We start from the raw sequence: 20342 nt of genomic DNA, 5'->3' as shown, positions 1-20342 counted from the left end.
TTATACTCGTATTTCTGTTCTAAATAAATAGTTTTGGTTTTTTTTTTATGATAAGGCATAACAATATTTGAGAATATTATTTCAACCGATCTGATTTTAATCTTATCAAGCAGGCGTTAGTTGCTTATCAGAAAAATATCAAACACAATTATTACCTATTTGAACTTGGATTTTACTTAATTATAAGTATTTTATATATTTTTTTTAAAAAGATAAGATAATTATATATCATGTTACCAGATGCGGCAAGTGTATGTAGATACAGTTGGAAACTACTGTTCTAGTTCCTGTATCATGTAATGTGCAACGATTATTTTAGTTTATTTTAATCCAATTTATGAAAAATGTCGAAGTGGGCAATAAAAAAGTTTAAAAACCACTGTGTTGGCCAATAATGCATGTTGGAGATATAAATAGAATAGAAATAAATAATTAAATTTTGATAGATTCATTTTTAAAAACTTAGTGCACTACCTTATATTCTATTAAACAGGAAAACGAATTGTTAAGTTAAATGTCATCCACCATGATGAACACAATACTGCTTGGATACACTGGCCCGGCTATTTTGCTAATTATAGCACTGTTGTTGGTTGCTTTCAAGATATACGCTATACTCACAATGGGGATATACAAAGGCACTGAAAGATTAGAAGGGAAGACATTTGTTGTAACTGGAGCTAACTCAGGTAACTTGAAATGCTATATTTGAGGGTATTTTATATAAAATCCTCATTAGAATATCTATATGACCTGTGGTCTTTTCTAAATTACTTGTATTCTGTCACCTTGGATGACCTTCTACAGGTATGTATAGGTAAATCGATTTACATTGGCACTATGGGTACGGCAAATGCGGCTTACAGTTGCAGTGGTATTGTTTGCTAGCATTGATACAGGCATTGTCGCAAGCAATTCAATACACGCGCGAATCGCCTATGGTGCCACTGTAGAATGATTTACCTATAACTGACGCTGAAATTTACTAAAACAACAGGAAAATTCTGTCAAGAGATACTTGGAGACTCCACGTGGTGCATGTAGTCCAGCCAGAGAGTAAATTTGTAAGAAGAATAAAAATATTTGTAGATTATGTTATAATTTGTTAATTTTATAGGAATTGGTCTGGAGTCAGCAAAAGATTTTGCGAAAAGAGGGGCTAGAGTTGTAATGGTTTGTAGAGATATGAAAAAAGCCGAGTTAGTCAAAAAGGATATTGTATATGAGACTGGAAGTACGAATATATCTGTAAGTATTCATTGTTTTCTTTTTATATGGATGTGGACTAAAATGTGGGTACCTAGTAACATGATTTGTATTATAATAACCTTGGATATAGTTGCAAATGGAAAATTTCATTCTTTATGATTGTTGTTGTTATTTCTGTACAACAATTTTCGTTAAATAATTCAGCAATTATGAGTGTTTTAGTAAAAAAATACAAATAAAACATATTTCATAACCCACTCAAATATTATGTAAATTGTAATTTCAAAGGTCGGTCAGAATTTTTAAAGAAAGATAACACAATCATTGGACTTCGTATATTGTAGCAAACGTTTCAATTGCCAAAGTCTCAAAGTCGACTCATGATTTCGCCGCCTGTGTACACGGCGAATATTGCGCATGATAAAGAGTATTACTTCGAAGGATTGTATTAAACTATATTATTTTGGAATTCTAGTTGGTGCATGTGGACTTTTCCGACTTATCCAGTGTGAGAAAGTGCGCCAAAGAGATTTTGGACAGAGAACCCAAGATTGATGTTTTACTGAACAACGCAGGTGCGGCTGGGGTTGGCTTGACGACGACAGCCGATGGATTGGAAATAATAATGCAAACAAATCATTTTGGGCCTTTCCTCTTAACAAATCTCCTTCTTGGTTAGTTGACTTTTCTTTCAGTGTATTTTGTATTGGTAAATTTTGCAAAACTGCTTGTAACATTAATCATACTACCACACATACCAATAAAAAAAAGAAACAAATTAGAATTTAATAACTTATTATGTGATATAAAATTCTTACTAAACTAATTAATTATTCTTTTTTGTTGACTATGACCGATACTAATAGGATCATTATGGGCCTTCACGGACTGGAGGTTTGCATTAATAGATTTTTTGTTTTTACGAGAAATGGATGTTAGCCACTTGCTCAACCTATTAGGTCTATACTCTTAGTTACTCCAAACATACATTGTAAAACAATATGTGCATTTGCCAGAACTAGGATTTTAACATGGGATCCACGACATTATAACCCGACGCGTAATCCGCTTGGCCATATAGTGTGCGTCAGTTATTAGATACATCTCATTTAAAATATGTTTAGTATGTTTGGATAATTTAATACAGAGCTGGGCTTAATTAGAATAGAAGAGTACCATTTATAAGGTTATTATTTTAATACATAAAGTGACTAATATGTATTAGTTTTTCTTTTAAGCTCGTTTGGAAAAAGAAGTGATTCGCTTTAATTGGCTTTAATAATTCATCTATTTCTGATGTTAGCTTGATAATTGAATCATTATTTTTTTTGGTTTTTTCACAGATCAAATCAAAAAGTCAGCACCAAGCCGGATCGTAAATGTGTCATCGATAGCGCACATGTATTCTAATTTAGATTTGAAAAATCTCACCATGAAGGACGTTACATCGGAAATTAGACTTTACTCCAACACGAAGCTGTGCAACATTTTGTTCACAAACGAATTGGCTTCGAGATTAAAAGGGACAGGTAAATATCAACAAATAATTTATGATCATACAAACTATAACGTAGTGGTACTACACTAAAATGTTTCTGGTTAGTCGGATTCAAGCCCCGATGGATATTCTCACCAGTAATTTATTTAATACATTATTATATTAGTATTTTGTAATACATTTATATTATTAGGATTTCAATACATGAGATATATATTTTTTGTACTGAATTTATTATAATAGGAATTTATATTTTCATTTACGATATAAATATGTGCCACGAAATAGGTTCTTCAGCTAGGTATCAGACGCACGTGTGCTACCTCTTGGATATCACTGGGATACCGAACATAATCTTTTGAATATGTATATACATAGGCATACATGCATTTGTATATAAAATATAATGTTAAAAAATAAAAAAAAACTGTATTCGCAAATGATTTGTGTATGTTCTATTATTTTCATACAATTTATTTAGAAAACACATTTTAAATACATATAAAAATAATATGATTTGATATTGAACATTGAAAAGCTGATTTTTTTTCAATCTGTGTACCTACACATACCAGTTTTCAATTGACTAAACGCAAAGTATGTAAGGTTATGTTTAAGACCCACCTAAGATAATCCGACTAATGTCACTATGAAAAATGCAACCTTTTCAGTTTCAGTAACAATACTAATTGTCGTTTGGAATTCCTGCGTTGAATTAGACCACCTACCTAAATAATAAGTTTTTTTTATCTATGTTACCTATCTTATTGTTTATGATAATAAATATTTGTAATAGTTTCACATTATGGAAACCGTATTATACCACTAAAGCTAATAATGTTTAAAATAGCTACCTAAAAATTTATTTATTTATTTATAAAAAAAAAAGAGTATTACGGCATTACAGCTTTTGGCCAATGCGCCATATAAAGTTTGTAATAAAGTTTGTTTCATAAGTTATCCTGTATCAGTAAAATGATCAATTAATCATTTGATTTTTTTTACAGGTGTCACTGTAAACAGCCTTCATCCAGGTGCTGTTGTAACTGATGTGATGAGAGGAACACCCTTTCTATTTAAATATGCCTGGGATACAATCTCTGCTTTATTCTTCAAGGTAATTTACCTTGGTTTGCTTATGGTGATATGAGAATAATTAGCTCCTGGACAAACCCCCGGATGTAAACCACTCGCCTAAATAGACCCCCGAATATTAAGAAATCACAGATAATTAACTCATTCCATTCGAAATATTGGTGGATTAAATTAAATATGGATTACTACGTAATTTACTAAATATTATTACACATTACATTCACATTTTTGTAACGCTGATGAATGCAAACAGTAGTATTTACATCAGTGTGGTCACTGTCAAAAACAGATTAATTGTGTATTATACGAAAAAAAGAACTTATATTACAAAAGAAAATGCGCCTTTCATATAATCTATACGAAACCGAGGTGTGCGCGCGATGCCCTTGAAGTACAAAGTTATGGAGGTGAAGAGTGGGAGCCACGATTACTTGCTGGCTGGCATCATGACTTTTGTGTATACTATCGTCTCAGGTAGACGAATCATAAAAGCCACTGCGCCTCTCATATTATGTTTACTCAGACCCACCGTCTATCTGGACTAGAATTAGATATGTCTAATCTGTTTTATCACACAAACCTTCTCTTTACTCCCCTCACTGGTATTTCACCTTATAGGGTTTCTACAAGAACTTTCTACGATATCTGTATCTCGAGCATTATAAACGGTTTAACCATTTTATTAGTAGCATTTATCTGAATTACTAGTAGAAAAACTTATCACTGCTTAAAAACAAAATGCTGAAGAATCCATGCACCAGACGGAACCTTCGGCGGTTTCCATATAAAAATCATATAAATATGTTCTAGTTTGCCATAAGTGATATTTTCTACAAAAAATACAATGCGTTTCTTCGTCTCTTTTCAGAGTTTGTGTGGAATTGAGTAGTTTTAGGGTTCTTTTTCAGACTCCATTTCTATAGAGGATTCGAAAAGCTTAAATCCAATTTTATACACTTCATCATTATTCATGTTCATTTATTTGGCGTGAGATATTTAGGAAACAACTGAAATGTAGGTGTAGTTTTCTAGTATCTTGATGCAATGCAAGTAGGCGTAGGTCGTAGAGCTTTAGTAGGCCGTAGTGATGCCGTAGAGATTAGACATTTTTAAATCTCTGTCTGCAGCAGAATTGTCAAAAATAGTATTTTCCCATAATATTGCTGTTATATATTTTCACTACGAGATGTCGCATGTAAATAAATAATAATATGATTACTAATATAATTATCTAAGAAACACACCTATACGGGCCGTCAATATATTCTTTCATTTGTGCCCTACATAATATATTTTAATTTTACCAACACCAGCACTAGGTTGTTAAAGAGAGGGATATTTATGTTTTTTTTTTTAAACCTTTTTGTGTATGATTTTTGTATTAATATAAAGCAGTTAAGGCGATGTCTTTACCTACCAGAGGCACCTAGCGGAAAAATATGAAGCTTGCAATTTTGCAACATTTTTTTGATAATTTACAATTTCAACTGTATTAATTGATAAATAAATATCTGAAACATTAACCTTTTTTTACAATTGTAAGTTTATCTTTGACTTAAAATAAAAAATATTTTTCTTTTTAAAGTTTTCAGATACATATTTATTAATTAACACAGTTGACATTATAAATTATCAAAAAAATGTCTCAAATTGCAAAGGATTCATATAAAATTTTAGTAATTATTAAAATATTTGATGGAAATTCCAGCATTATTTAGTGCAAGCATTGTATGTGGAAAAAAAGACAAAATGGTCGTAGGTATGGACAGTTATTTGGGATTGTATGTGATTACTGGCTAAACTTGACTTAATACCTATTAATGTATGATGGTATTACCTAAGTGTGACAATGACAAACAAATTTCAGAGCATAACTCAAGTTAGCATGAATGAATATGGAACGTGAAATGACTTTCAGAGTATTTAATAATAAGTTTTAGTAACCATTTTTAGCTTTATTTTCATATTATAGGATCAGGAAAGGTTTTTTTCAACAATATTGGTAAACCTATATTTTACTAGTTTCCTCGAGTCTTTTTATTTTAGGAAAGAATTGGTGTGAATTTTTAATTGTATATATAATATGTATATATATATATATATATAATGTTGTATTAATCTGTTAATAGACTGCATGGGAAGGAGCACAGACGAGTATCTATTTGTGCGTTTCACCAGACGTACAAATGGTATCTGGAGAATACTTTGCGGACTGCAAGAAGAGCTCCACGTCTGCGAAAGCCAAGGATGTCGGACTACAAAAGAAATTTTGGGATCTTAGCGAAGATGCTGTAAAATTACAATCACACGAAAAACATTGCTGAGTGTCATTTGAAGAAGAAAAAAGTTTGTTTGTAATGTGTATACAAATAAATTCATTAATTTATTTCACATCCAAGAAAGATATTATTAGAAAATAAGTATTTATAATAATATTAAATTGGTTTTACTAATTATGTAGTTTCACGTGCATATAGAATTGTTTTTTTTTTTTTTAATTAAAGCGATTTGAATTAATTGACTCTGTAGCTTAATTTTATTAGCTAATCCCGAATGATATATTCGAATCTAGCTTGGTCCAAGATTTTGTCTATGATTTTTCTAATAAGTTGATTCGACTGTTTCTTTTCTCCTTTGCGCATATACGCATTATGGTTTATTTTGGTATATTCAGCTTATTTCTTAAAATCGTCAAATGTCCCTTTTCCCCTTCCATATAGTGTGTTATTAGATTATTCCCGTTGGCATCCGCGTCAGTGTCGAGTTACGCCAAAAACCCATTAGTTCGAAAATTGCATTTATATTGCTTTGTACGACATTCAACGATAATTATTGAAAATCTGGGAAATCGTGTACATGAGTGCTATAGAAAAGATGCTGTTATGGTTTCATATATTTTAATGGATAATGAATTGAATGGGTAATTCAATCAATTTAAAAACAATGAAATTATGTCAATTATTATTCATAAACTTGAGATAGCCCAGTGGTAGCGCGTCAGCTTATAAAGTCGCAGATCTCTAAATAAATCCCGGAACTGTAAAATTAACATGTTATTTTTTCAATGTACGTTTTAACCCAGAACATGAACCTAATAGGTTGAGCAAGTGGCTAATATTATTTTCTTATCCCGGATCCACATATATAGTGCAAATTAATAAAATATTATTGCATAGTCCGCAGCTGAAATTTCTCAATGACTGAACTTGACTTTGGATATGACTAGATTATGTGGTACCTGGGTTAAAATTCTAATCTTCTTCTTCTCAAGTGGGTAATCTCTGTGATAGTTGTGGATTGTGGATATCGGTCTCTGATGATTCATAATCAGAGACTGATGCAATAATAATCATTAATGAATGAAATACATAGCAGAATATTTTATAACGTTTTTATTTTATTTTTATTAATGATAAAATTATCAGATTGCTACAATTTTTCTGAGATATATTTAATTTAACTCTATATTTTAAACATTAAATACACGTGAATATTGTAGTTTTTACTTATTCTTAAAAATAAAATTATTTCGATTTACTTAATACATAATGTTATTTTAAAATAGTATAATTATTCTTCAGAGAGCAATAAAATAAAAAAAAAACTTAAATATGTATAAAACGACAATAATATCTAATTGGAAATATAATATCTCTAACTGAAGAAAATAAATATATTAATAATTGTCATTAATCTAAAAATATATTAAAGTTTTACATATAAATCCATTAAGTGGACCAACCTATCAAGAATCTTGACAACTTATAATACTTATTTTTATGTCAATTCTATTACGAAAAGTATTTTTTATACATTGGCAAAACATACTATTGGTAATGAAGTTATAAGGATAGTGGTTATAACATTCATTCGACTATAGGCAATGGTAATGAATTAATTAATGAGTTAAAAACTTATATCACTATTGAGTAAATACTAAGTACAGTTATAATACCTGGCAAATTAGAATATTTATATTTTTCAACTTCACACAGTACACTCAATATTATTGACAAATTTACTTTATTTACTAAAATAAATAAAAATAACTATGCTTAATAGCAATGTTAAGGTGAAAATATTCATAATGTAATACAGATGTGGGTACCATTTTTGGTAGGAAAACATATAAACGAGTTAATTAATGTATTTGTGTTTCAATTGTCAAAACAACTATAAAATTTAATGATATTAATATTCAATATTTAAATCCAGATACTGTAATTATTGATGGTTAAACTGGTATATTGTAACGTAACTAATAGAGTTGACAACGAACGTATCTGTCCAGCAGTAATGAGTGTACATGCGGTTAAATACAATAATATAATTTATGAATCATATTTATTCTGTTGAAACTAGATGTGAAAAGAGTCTAACTCTTGAGATTCCACCATCGGGAGCCATTGTAATGCGGACGTGAGTCATATCATTGAATTCTTCGCAGTCATACCAATGCTCCATATGCGCAGAAAGCTAAAAAGGATAACATTAGAATAAATATTCATATAAACATTTCCAATTATATCTTATATTTTGTTAAAATACATCACATGTTTGTGAACTTAGTGTCTAATTGATATCAGAATTGATAGTATGTATAAGATAAATTAAAAAGTATGTACATAAGTGACATCACATTATTGTGACTATTAAAACTAATGAATAAACATCACTCAACGAACTCTGTAATAAACGCAAAATGTTGAAAAAGGAGGAAAAAGATAGTACCTACATACGGGGATAACCCGTTTGCCAGAGAAAACAATTAATTCATGGCCGGGAATAATCATTGTGGAAAATCGCCTAGTAACTGAAAGAACTATATTTTTCGGCTCATTATTTTTTTTGTTATTTTTTACAATGGCGATGAGCCAAAAGAAAATACAAAATAAGACGCATTAGTTTCAATGGATGTGCCAAAACAATATAATGACTTTCGAATTTGCAAACGGCTTTAATAGATAAACATGGCGCTGACGTAGTTTTTTTTAAATGTATTATTTTATTGACGTAATTGTTATCAGTGCGGAAGAAATACATTTTATTATTATATTGTGAAATGCGATTAAATTTTAACAACTTTCTCAACAATTCAAGTCTTCTACATATATTATATTCCTGTGAGTGACTATATTTTTTATTAAGATGTCTTTTACTTGCATACGAAATATTATCGATGTTCCGAAACTAAAAGAAAATTAAATCAGAAACATGCAAATACGTATTTTTTATGAATTCGTATATTAAACGAAAATAATTACCGAGACGAATAATTCAATAATAACAGTAAATAATGGATATTTTGTTGCGACCGTTGCCGCAGAGATGAAAAGAGAAACATAAGAAAATAATATACGAAGCTAACTTTACATATTAAAAAAATATATATAAAAAAGAGGAAATGTACTAATTACCTTAGCAACTGGCAAAAGTGTTGTCCATTCGAGAGACTGGTCGATGGCTTGGTTCCAATCACCACAGTCCATACAGACTCCTTCAATTTTTATGCTGTCAGGAAAGTTTCCTTTGAAATGACAGGTGTCCACGCATATCCTGGATATTGATCCTTTATCACCGAGTTTGAAAATAACCCATTCGCTGCCTGCAATATAAAGGGACATATTACATAAAACAGTGGTAATTGATTTAATATTTTAATCGTAGACCTTGTTCAATTGAAGCTTCTAACTCCAAAGTACGGTTTTCATATTAAATAAATACTCCAAACTTCAAATACTTACGTATAAATAAAATTTAGCGGATAAAATTTTAGTTTTGGGATTATTTATTGTTTTATTATGTAGGTACCAATTTACTTAAGTAATGAGTAGTTTAAAACCGCCTGCCAAGCCATGTGAGACGGGTTTGAATTTTGTGGCTCGATCAAATTCGCATTTTTTTTACATTTTATTTTCAGTACATCATTAACAAGCAGATTTTTTAAGTATGGTTTACTAAATATATCTCGGAAAAATCATATTAGAGTGGTTATGATAATATAATAATAATAATATTCAGATGATTCTAGTTACAATTAGTGGTAGTAATACACAATACCAATTTGCAGACTATGAGATTGTTTATATTATTTATATATATATATATATATATACTCGTACATTGTTTCGAGTAAATACTCGACTTATATGTATTATCACAAAAGAAGTCACCCATAATTTAATTTACTAAGAAAGGGGTGATAAATTAATAATATTATTATCTACTTATATATATTGAATAATATATATTTTTGGCGCCAGTTGCTATTAAGTAGATAGTTACATTTTATAATAGCTTTCATATTATAATATATAAACGATTATTTTGTAGACTTCAAATGTATGTTATTTTTATTATATTAAGATTTAGAAGTAAGATTGTTACGAATAAATCGGAATGATGTTAGCAAATAGTTACATCTGATTGGAGAAATTAAAGGGAAACTAAAAATGTTTGAAGTAGGTTAGGCAATAAATAAAATTATAGATAATTAATATAATTTCTTTTATTTTGTTAACTGTCAATTCATGGTGGAACTGCATTGTATTGTTGTTTTTATTCAATAAAACGCAATTTTTTATAGTACTTATTCCACTTTTAATTAATATATTAGGACCGGTTTTGTCCGCCTCAGTTGAAAATGTGCCACTGAGGCGGACGAAACCGGTCCTAATATATTAATTAAAAGTGGAATAAGTACTATAAAAAACATGCGTTTTATTGAATAAAAACAACAAGATAATTAATATATTTGAAAAGATAACTAAATATTAGCACACCTTTTCACGTTATAAAAAGGATTTTTTTATAACATTTGTTTATAGGGTCATTATAATTGTCAAATTATTTTTTTTGTAATTCTGTAAATCTAATTGCATATACGAGTTTATACGTGTAGTTGTTTTAGCTAGATAATCGTACCAATGGTTGTAGCTAGATTATACTTCGGAATATTTGGTAAACAGCTAAAAAAGATCGTATCTACGTATCAAAAAACTATTAGACAATTATTATCTAGATAGATTTAAAAATAACTAATATCTCGATTAAAACAATAAAATGAAATATGTTATTTTTGCCAGGAATTAACCATACCTGGAACTTTAAGTGTGCCGTCATCGTTTTCATGAATAATTTCTGGTCTGTCCAATCTTCTGGCTGTCTCCCATCCATCAGCCATATTGACACCACGTCCCGGCTTTATTAAATTTCTGGGGTGGCCATAGTGTGCGTTAGAATAACCTATAACAAGAAATAACATTCGATGTTTGAAAATGAAAAAAACAAAATGGCGTGACAAGAATTCAAATGCAATTACAATTATTAAAATTAAGTATGTTGCAATTACATGACACATTGTGATGCTAAGATAATACAACATATTCTTCTACTATTGGATGTTTACGTGTATACTATATTATTTATTTATACCCCACAGAGTGGAGTTTATATTAACATTTTTTTTACGAAAGATGATTAGAACCCATTTGCATAACCCATTCGCATAACCCGTTAACTCCTTGTTTTGAAACACGTATCTATACATTGAAAGAAAAAAAAACATCATGACATTTTTGCAAAAATTTGAAATCAGGACCCTCACTAATAGTTTATTTTATCAATCATTATATTGTAGGCGTCTACTAATATTTTATAGGCGAAGAGATTCATTGTCATATTAGTATTAAATTATGTTGAAAAGCGATTATTTATTATCGTTAGAATCATACCTTGACAAACACCCCCGTTTCTCATGGCAAGTAGATCAACCATGCTTGAATTTCCATGGACGGTGGTAAAACGATATGTAGGACTGGCAACTCCGAAAACCCTCAGTCGAGCGATTCCACCATCAGGATACATGTTGACTCTCAAGTGTGTGAAACCTTCGTCGAAAATAACCTGAAACAATATATTGTAATATTATATTACCTCTGTGAATATAAATTTATAAGATATTTGGACAGAAATTCATAGGTTAGGATCACACTTGTGTGAAATAATTACATTTTATTATATGGCCGTATTTAGGAGTCTGTAATATTATATATTTTCTCTTCTCTCAATAACAAAGGGAAAATTTATTGATTACTTTTTAGGGGATGGATTAAATTAATATCACCAAATAAAATCTACATACTACTGCTCCACGGCATTAATTCGGCATATTAAGAGGTGCAATTTTGTGATATAAGGCTTTTGAAGTTTTTTAGCCCTAGAAATGTCTAGGAAGCAGTCATCCGAGACTGAAATAGCCACGCGGTGAAGCGTGATTTGACTGAGTTTACGAATTTAATTGTTAAATAATATGCCAATCGGTTAGAAGAGCAAAGAGAATGGAGAAAAAAAAGAAAAAATATAAAATAAACTAAAGCGAAACGGTCAAGGTAAGTCAAGGACTAAGAGACGAGATTCACTGCCGTATGACGCCACAAAAAAGCTATAAAATTGTTCTTTGTAGCGAAAAACAAATAAATTTTGAATTTTCTCGATTCAGGGTCGTTAATATTGATACTGAATTACTGAATTTTCCATAACAAAATATCATTGAGGAAAAAAGTCAAGTAATATGATATAATATATAGTAGCAATTCATGTTTATATTTTATTATATTTTTAACAACTATTTAAATAAAATTGATATTACAAATATACATAGCCATTTTGTTTAGTTAAATAATTTTGGGACCATTTAAGAAATAGCACAAAACAACCGACTATGGTGAAAAAGACACACCTACATTTAATAGCGCATATAAAAAATATCTATATTGCAGAAAAGTATAAAATTTTATACTGATAAAACGGTGACTTGTACAATTTTCGAAACAAAATATTATAGTGTTAGTTATCAATAAATAGTTTATATTGTTACTTCATCAAATATTATTTTTACTATCAGCGGTTCAGCGAGGGGTCACGGATTTTTATCAAATTATTCGTGGGAGTCTGTGAGCGCCTACAAGGGGGCAACATCAACTATTAAGGCCATATAATTTTTATTGAACAATGTTTTATGCAATACTTTCGTAATTTACAAATTTTATTCTGAACTTAAGTCTATCCTGTATTGATGTACTTAATTTTTTTGATTATTAAAGATTGATTGCAAAATACAGCCATATTTAACAAAAAATATTACGGTTTACGAAGGGTAATTAATTTTGCAATAATTGTTGTTTATATTTATAGCGCCCTGGTTATTTCCGTGGCATAATATGTCCAAATTGGCTATCCCATCATTAATTATTGTTATGGGAAAATTACTAGCATTTGAAGATCAAGGGTCTCTTAAAAGAAACGCAAAAAACTTCTGTGGGTCTATTCTATATACAATGAGACTATGGACGGCAGTTTATTATATTGATGTATTATAATTGTTACAATAAGTTAGCCATCGTAATTATTAAAACTTTCTATTTCGCTCTAAAAATTAACACAGCCAATTGAGGGGCTGTTAACACATAACACTTTTTTACAGTTTAGACGGTTAATTGATGGTAATCATAACCGCTCCAATACATTTAATAATAAACTACCATCAATAGCAGCCGATAGTCACTTTGTCTATAGAATAGACCCACTGATGCAACTCTCTTGCGCCGATATCTGTTGTGACTATTGTGACTGTTGAGCGCTATATTGAAACAATATGGTGTGAACATAATAATATGTAGGGTTTAAAAATTCTATGCTTAAAATATAACTGAAATACTTATACAACTGAGCTTATTATTTAAATTATAATACTTATTGCGTACTTAATACATTTTTTGTGGTGAACGTACTGCTGCGTGTGCAGTTAAGAGTTTTCACACGTCATACTGAAAAGTACGTCGTCTCACAATATGTTAAGTACTACTTACCTAGTCAAATAGATAAAAGAATTAAGTACATGGATGGAAATATCGACAAAAATAAAATTATGAAATTTTAGTGATATTGTTGGTATGGTGACCAAAATATTATTATTGTGAGAGCTACGTAATTTTACGTACGTTTTGCGTACATAAATGTTTTTTTTAATATCTTTCCTTTTATTATTAGGATGGTAACAAAAACATGTCAAAATTGTTTATTATGTAAACATCGTTTGATTACTCGAGTCATAAAATAAGTTTCCACGATTTATCAGTTTTTTAAGAGTGATTATAATGTTAAAAGTTATATTTAAATAATCATATAAAATTAATTATTTATCACCATGTGAACATAGTATCCAATGGAAAATTATGTGGAATATTATCTAGATTTAAAATATATTGACCCAGTGAAAAATATTATTCATAAATTAAATAAAGTTACAAAATTGTTTTTTGAAAAAATAATAATATTAGGTACAGTGTCATTTACATTAGGAATACAGCTGAGTTTTTACATATGTAATTACAACAATGTATTATTAGCAGAGTGCATTATTGTTTTCCTATGTAAATTATTCGGAGATAATAATTATTAATAAAGTATTCTTCTACACAAAAAATAATCTATATATGTAAATTTAGCTGAATTTGACTAGGTACATTTTAATAATTGTATACAAATGAATTTATTTATTGACATTGTCACACTTGCTGTAGTCAGAGTAGTAAGGGTTTTTAGAAAAAGATCTTTTAAAATATTATAAGCCATTAGCTATTACCAAACACTATTAGATAATATATTATTAATAAATAAAGAAAAAAGAAAAAAGAAAATAAGATAATTTATATCGATCTAGAAAAATTGCGAAACTTGAAAAGCAGGAATTTCAGTGTATTGTGTACCTACCCGTCTGTATAAATGGAAAGTGCACCAACATTATATGACATAATATACTAACGAAAAATATAAAACGGAGGCTCTCAATCTATTTCAAAGCATACTTATTTTTTATTGAAAAAAGGAACTGTCAATTGAAAGCATTCACATATATACAAAGCGAATCAAGTGGCCAACACAATTTAATCATCAGGTAGGTATAGAGCCTATATATTCTAAAAAAAATAACAAGAATAACAATATCGTTCAATGATTATTGCTATTGAGAGCGATTTATTGATGAAAATGAGTTTGCATAATAAGCGTCTTTTTAATTATTATTTAAAAATTGGTAGCGATATTAAACGTTATTATTGTGTTCTGATTTATTTGAATTTAAGTTAGTAAGTATCCTCAATTAATTAATTTTCTAGTTATTATTGTGAAGTATTCTTTATTATTACTTTCGATGATTTTTATAAATTTTGTAAAAACTTTGTTGAGTTAAGGGCCCACATGCTCAGCGTAGGTCAAAATGGAGCTTTTATGGTATTTTCAGAGCATCACCCTGGACATTCTTAAAACGTTGTAACTAATCTATGTATATAACTTTGAAGCCTTTTTTACGCCTACGGTTTTTAATAAAATATTTTTTTCGGTTAGGTACATGTTTAAACACGCGCGTTAACATGATCTTACTCCCTACTTCAGTTATTGTTTGTAAATTTATGGCTACGGCCGTATGTTGTAGCTTAGCCACTGGAAAATGCCAATAGAAATGGCGTATTTCAAAAAAATACTACCTTATTCTTAGGTCAATAATTATTATAAAGCAATCATTATTCGTAGAATATTTATCAAATTTAAATGGTCAAAGACATAGTTTATAATCAATATTTTTAGAATTATCTTCAAATGTGTTAATTATGCCCATTTTTTGAATAATAAAATGCCTAATTTTTGTCAAATTTAGGATCACAAAGATTATAAAATATAAATTTTTGTCGTAAATATGTTACTATAAAAGGTTAAAATTAATTTTACTTATGGTTTTGTTAATGCGTTTAAAAATTAATAAATGTAAAAAATCTTAACACCACTGCACATGGACGTATTGAAATATGACTATATTCTAAAACATTCGATCGAGAGGTTTAAAAGAATACTATTTTACGTAATAAAAATACTTTATGCAGTCATCAAATGTTTAAAATAAACATAAAGGATAATAAGGCTTCAAAATTATATAAATAGATTATCTACAACGTTTAAGGAATGTCCAGGGTTATGCTCTGAAAATATCATAAAAGCTCCATTTTGACCTACGCTGAGCATGTAGGCCATTAGTGAAGGTAATATAAAATGTCTCGTCGACTAAGAGGAGTCGAGATGATAATTTTTTCATGTATGTTATTACCTTATTTTAAATAGGATTCTTCTATAATTTTTAGACTATACCTAAAAGAAATCATGTAATCTTTTTGTACCACACGATTTGATAGCAATTTTAGTATGGTTGAAATGGTAATTATAGAAAAAATAATATTATTCTGCACCCTGATAATGACGGCCTTTAGTTTTTTACGGTTATTTGTGATATTTTTCGCTAAATAATGGTAGATGTTTTAATATAAAAAAAACATGCGGTGCTGGTAAATAATTATCATAGCACAAGTGTGAGCATGCTAGACATTAACTTGAAAAACAAAATAACTAGCAGCTAATTAAGTCATACGCATTTGTGATCTTAACCACCTTTACTTTCATAATAAAATGACTGCATCTCAAATGAAGAAGCTATCAAAATATAATATATATATTTCATGAAAAGAATTTTTATTACCTTCTGATAATTATGACGTGTTGGCTCGTAACCTGCCCTCAAAGAAGTAATTGGAATAATTTCCTGCCAAAGTTCAGATGCCAATTTATTGGCCTGTTGAAGCTCTGATGTGGTGCATGCTGAACCCATTTTACTTCTGCGCTTGGGGATAATACTCTCTTCTATAATAACAAATAAATACACAAATAGATTAGGTACTATACAAGACAACGGTCGGCAGATATGCAACCAACTTGACACAATTAAGTGATCACTGTTTGGTAGTTCATCGAAACGTGTATTAGACGTGCACGACGATCAATCAGCAAACTGGTTACGCATACCTTTAGAACGTCGTTGATGATTTATCCTGTGCGTCCTTTATAACCGCGCCATGTCCCGGTCGACCAGTGTATGTGGACGTTTTTTTACAATGCTTCATCTCTAATTATTATTATATCCGTGCTTACTGTTCCATGAGAGTTTGTAGCTGGTTTACATATCTAGTTGTTTTAGGTAGAAAACTAGCAATCGTGATGAAAAAAGGTATCTTAAATTTACCTTCATCAGTTAAACATGCTGCCTGGATGGAGTAATGAGGAGTATAGTTTCCTGTAAAGAATGCTGTGTCAATATCGACTCCTGAAAGCATAACATAAAACCAGTAAGTACAATGGTAGTATATAACTAATATGAATGTATCTACGTGTATATTACCATGATTATTAATTTTGCACACATGTTTTGACACATTTTTGTATAAATGTAAATAAATACAATGAGAAAATAAAATGCTGGATTCTTTAAATCGTTCAACAAAAATCACGTTTGCGAATGTTATATTTAGGGTTTAGTCTCTGCCAAATAACTTATTACATGAAAATGTCGCGTAATACATTGAAATAGTATTAGAATGTGCCAAATGCTATTCATTCATACTCAAGATGTAAAGAATAAAAGATTATTTTTATTGTAGAAAATTCTGTTAGGTTGAATTTGGAAAGTTTTGGTAAAAGATTTGCTAAAGAGAGTTTATCTAATGGTTGAGGCAGGGGCGCTGCATCCCAAGTGCAAAGTATGCAGCACGTACGGGTGGATAATTAAGAAAGCGGCTACGGTTGCCATTTCAATTGACGATATCCATTTGTAAATATGCGTTTTTAAGAATGAATTAATAAGCACTAAAGTTATTAGTGTTCTGTGTCATTGTTTTCCAGTTCTATAGAAAGAAATTAAAAAAGAAATTTTACTAAAATAAATTATGATTAGGCTGTAATCTCATGTCCTGTAGCAATAATTATAGTAATTTTATGCTTATATCTGTAAAGTGGTATATGCATGGTACATACTCATATAATTTTATTATTATTATTATATGCCTTTTAATTGTTAGAATATATATTTGGTTGAATACGTATTGGCGGCTGTGATACTGACTGTGGTTTAGCTTCGTTGATTATCTTAGTTTTTCACGAATATATTATACCCAATTGCTATGGACGGGTTTGCTATTTTTTTATTATATATATGATACATTTTCATCTCATGCTACTTCATTGTTATTCCCAAAAAAATGACTTATTTTTCTAGTAAAATAAATCATACTATTTGAATAATTTAGCAATACAATACAAGAGTTAGTATTCGGTGGAAAATTATGTTAATTTATATTTTATTAAAGATATGTTAATTGTATTAATAATTAATTAAAAAAATATTCTTCATTTAATCAACACAATTAAGAGTAATTGCATATTGTACTAATATTCATTGTAATTACGTGCAGAAATTCATTTATATTGGAAAATCTCACCATGAATGATGCTTTTTGCAGCAAGTTTAATAATGCACCAGTCGTGACCAGCTTTCCTCTTTCTTCTGGTTTCCCAACCGTCCATCCATTTTCCACAATCGGTATATTTCTCTGGGATGAAGATCGGATCTGTGTCCAGGAGCATGTTTTCCGCAACGGCAAAATAATCATCAGTTGCGAAGAGAATTTTTCCACCAGCCTGAGATGAATTAAACATAATTAAAAATATACTAAGTAGATACCCAGGTAGTTTTATAAATACTTTTTTTTATTTAACACTAAAAAAGTAAGTATTTGTTATTGTTACTAAATAAATACTACTGAAAAACATAAAACTAAGTTTATCTAAGTATGTTTTTGAGACTTTTCAAAGTTATTTATTGTATTAAAAAAGATTTTATTCTTAGACAATGAAAATTTTTACAAAGAAAACAATTGTCTAGACTCTAGATTGTTTACATTGGTATTTTGTGAGAAAATTGATCATAGTAAATAATATGGTGAAAGCTTATTTTAATTAAAATGAAAACAATAATCACTTATCTATTGGATCTAGATTTAAAAGGTAGGTAGTCAATTGGAGATGAAAAGTTAAAAATACTATTACCAAGAACATAAATTTAATATGGTAAGACTTATATCATAAATTTACTTAGCGTATTTTTAATTATGATTGAAAATATATTGAAAGTGTGTTAAACACGTATTATAGTAATGAATTTAAAAAAAATACACATGCGCATAAAGTGCACCATGACAATAAACTATCTCAGGTTTCATAAAAATAATTATTTGATGAAACTATTATTTAAGAACCTGAAATCTACAATTTGTAGGTTAATAACATTATTGAATGGCGGTAAGTATGTTTTTTAATTATTGAAATCCAGGCACGACAGAATAAAAATAAAAACTAAATAAAAAAAAACTTACATTTTTGCTGCATAAATCGTTCAGTTCAGTAAATTTTGGCAAAGGAATAATCACTTCTTGTTTACTAGGCATATTGTTGAAAAACATTTTCACTTTTGTTTTGTTACTATTTTAGAAAAAAATAATAACACTCGCCAGACGATTCTTCAAATATAATGTAGGGTGCTTAATAAAAAGACCAACTGGCACTCGCAAATGTCTTGACACAACTGATTAGAATTTACAACCCGATTCATATTTATACACTCAAAGAAATTTAAAAAAATAACACAGTTTTATATACCTACTGGGATTATTATGGAGTATTAGCACATAATCAAGATGTTCTAACTGCAATTTCTTCAGATAAAATAGATAACATCCAAGCTTTAATAGTTTGCATTCTCTTTTTAAAAACATAGGTAAATATTGTTTTTTCATAATTTCTATCTATATATTATATTTACAGGCAGAAAAAAAAACCTTCCTCGTTTGTTCTTAAAATATTTTTGGTAAAAAATGTAATCTTTTATTATTGAAATGAAAAAGCTTCAGTTTGGTTGAATACTTGCCTTATAATTTATAAATTAAAATTGAATACTTTTAGATAGATACCTATTTAGGTAATTTGAAAATATACCGAAATCCACTTATTAGATGTCACTGTAGAAAAGATAAAAATAATACAATGCTCATATAAATTTCACGTATATTCTCTGCAGGTAAATATTAACCGATTAGTAGCATAAAATATTATAATATTATTTTTACAGTGTTTTATTATTGGTTAGATCTAAAAAAGTACGAGACGTCTGTTGCGGGTTTTAATCCCGCGTCAGATAAATTCACACATTGTTTTTTTAATGCGTATCTACCTTATAATATAGATTCTGGGTATGTTTCTAGTATGATGAGAAAATCACTGATTACGATTTCTAATAAGAAAATTGATTGTGAGCCGGTTAAAATCTTCAATGGAATAAAAAAGGTGGCTTGACACAGGGTAGGTATTTGTTACACCTGCAACATGTTTGTGTTTTACTGTTTTCTTTAATATAATATTCATTCAGGTCAATAACCATAATATTATTCATTTAAAATCTTATACATGCTTAAATTGAATGCAATGTGGGTACATAAAAAGAATACCCGTGTGAGAGGTAGATACCATTATTTTTATGCTATTTCTTTGTTTATATCATAATATATCATATTATTACTACGCGTTTGCTGAATAATTATGCAGTATT

General features: G+C 29.2%; 2 protein-coding genes across 2 annotated transcripts; one reads left to right on the top strand and one right to left on the bottom strand.

Annotated features, from left to right (window-relative positions):
* Positions 1–1619: 1619 nt before the first annotated feature.
* On the top strand, positions 1620–7208 carry LOC147067100 (retinol dehydrogenase 14-like). Its single transcript, XM_085953925.1, has 4 exons — positions 1620–1883; positions 2553–2738; positions 3715–3824; positions 5932–7208. The coding sequence occupies exons 1-4, from the start codon at positions 1835–1837 to the stop codon at positions 6124–6126; spliced, it is 540 nt and encodes a 179-aa protein (XP_085810051.1). The 5' UTR covers positions 1620–1834; the 3' UTR covers positions 6127–7208.
* LOC147067099 (allantoicase-like) lies at positions 7180–19335 on the bottom strand. The gene is made up of 8 exons (XM_085953923.1): positions 19114–19335; positions 18181–18379; positions 16929–17009; positions 16389–16549; positions 11536–11707; positions 10901–11047; positions 9220–9407; positions 7180–8278 (listed from the first exon to the last, which is right to left on the bottom strand). Exons 1-8 carry the CDS (start codon positions 19198–19200, stop codon positions 8147–8149), a joined length of 1167 nt encoding a protein of 388 aa, XP_085810049.1. The 5' UTR covers positions 19201–19335; the 3' UTR covers positions 7180–8146.
* Between the last annotated feature and the right edge of the window lie 1007 nt (positions 19336–20342).

Source organism: Rhyacophila brunnea, unplaced genomic scaffold (assembly GCF_057557595.1).
Source record: "Rhyacophila brunnea isolate RB1 unplaced genomic scaffold, BYU_Rbru_1.0 scaffold_4, whole genome shotgun sequence".
In the NCBI taxonomy this organism is placed as follows: Eukaryota; Metazoa; Arthropoda; class Insecta; order Trichoptera; family Rhyacophilidae; genus Rhyacophila; species Rhyacophila brunnea.
The sequence above is the reverse complement of the archived record's forward strand: the minus strand, read 5'-3'. Positions and strand labels throughout refer to the sequence as shown.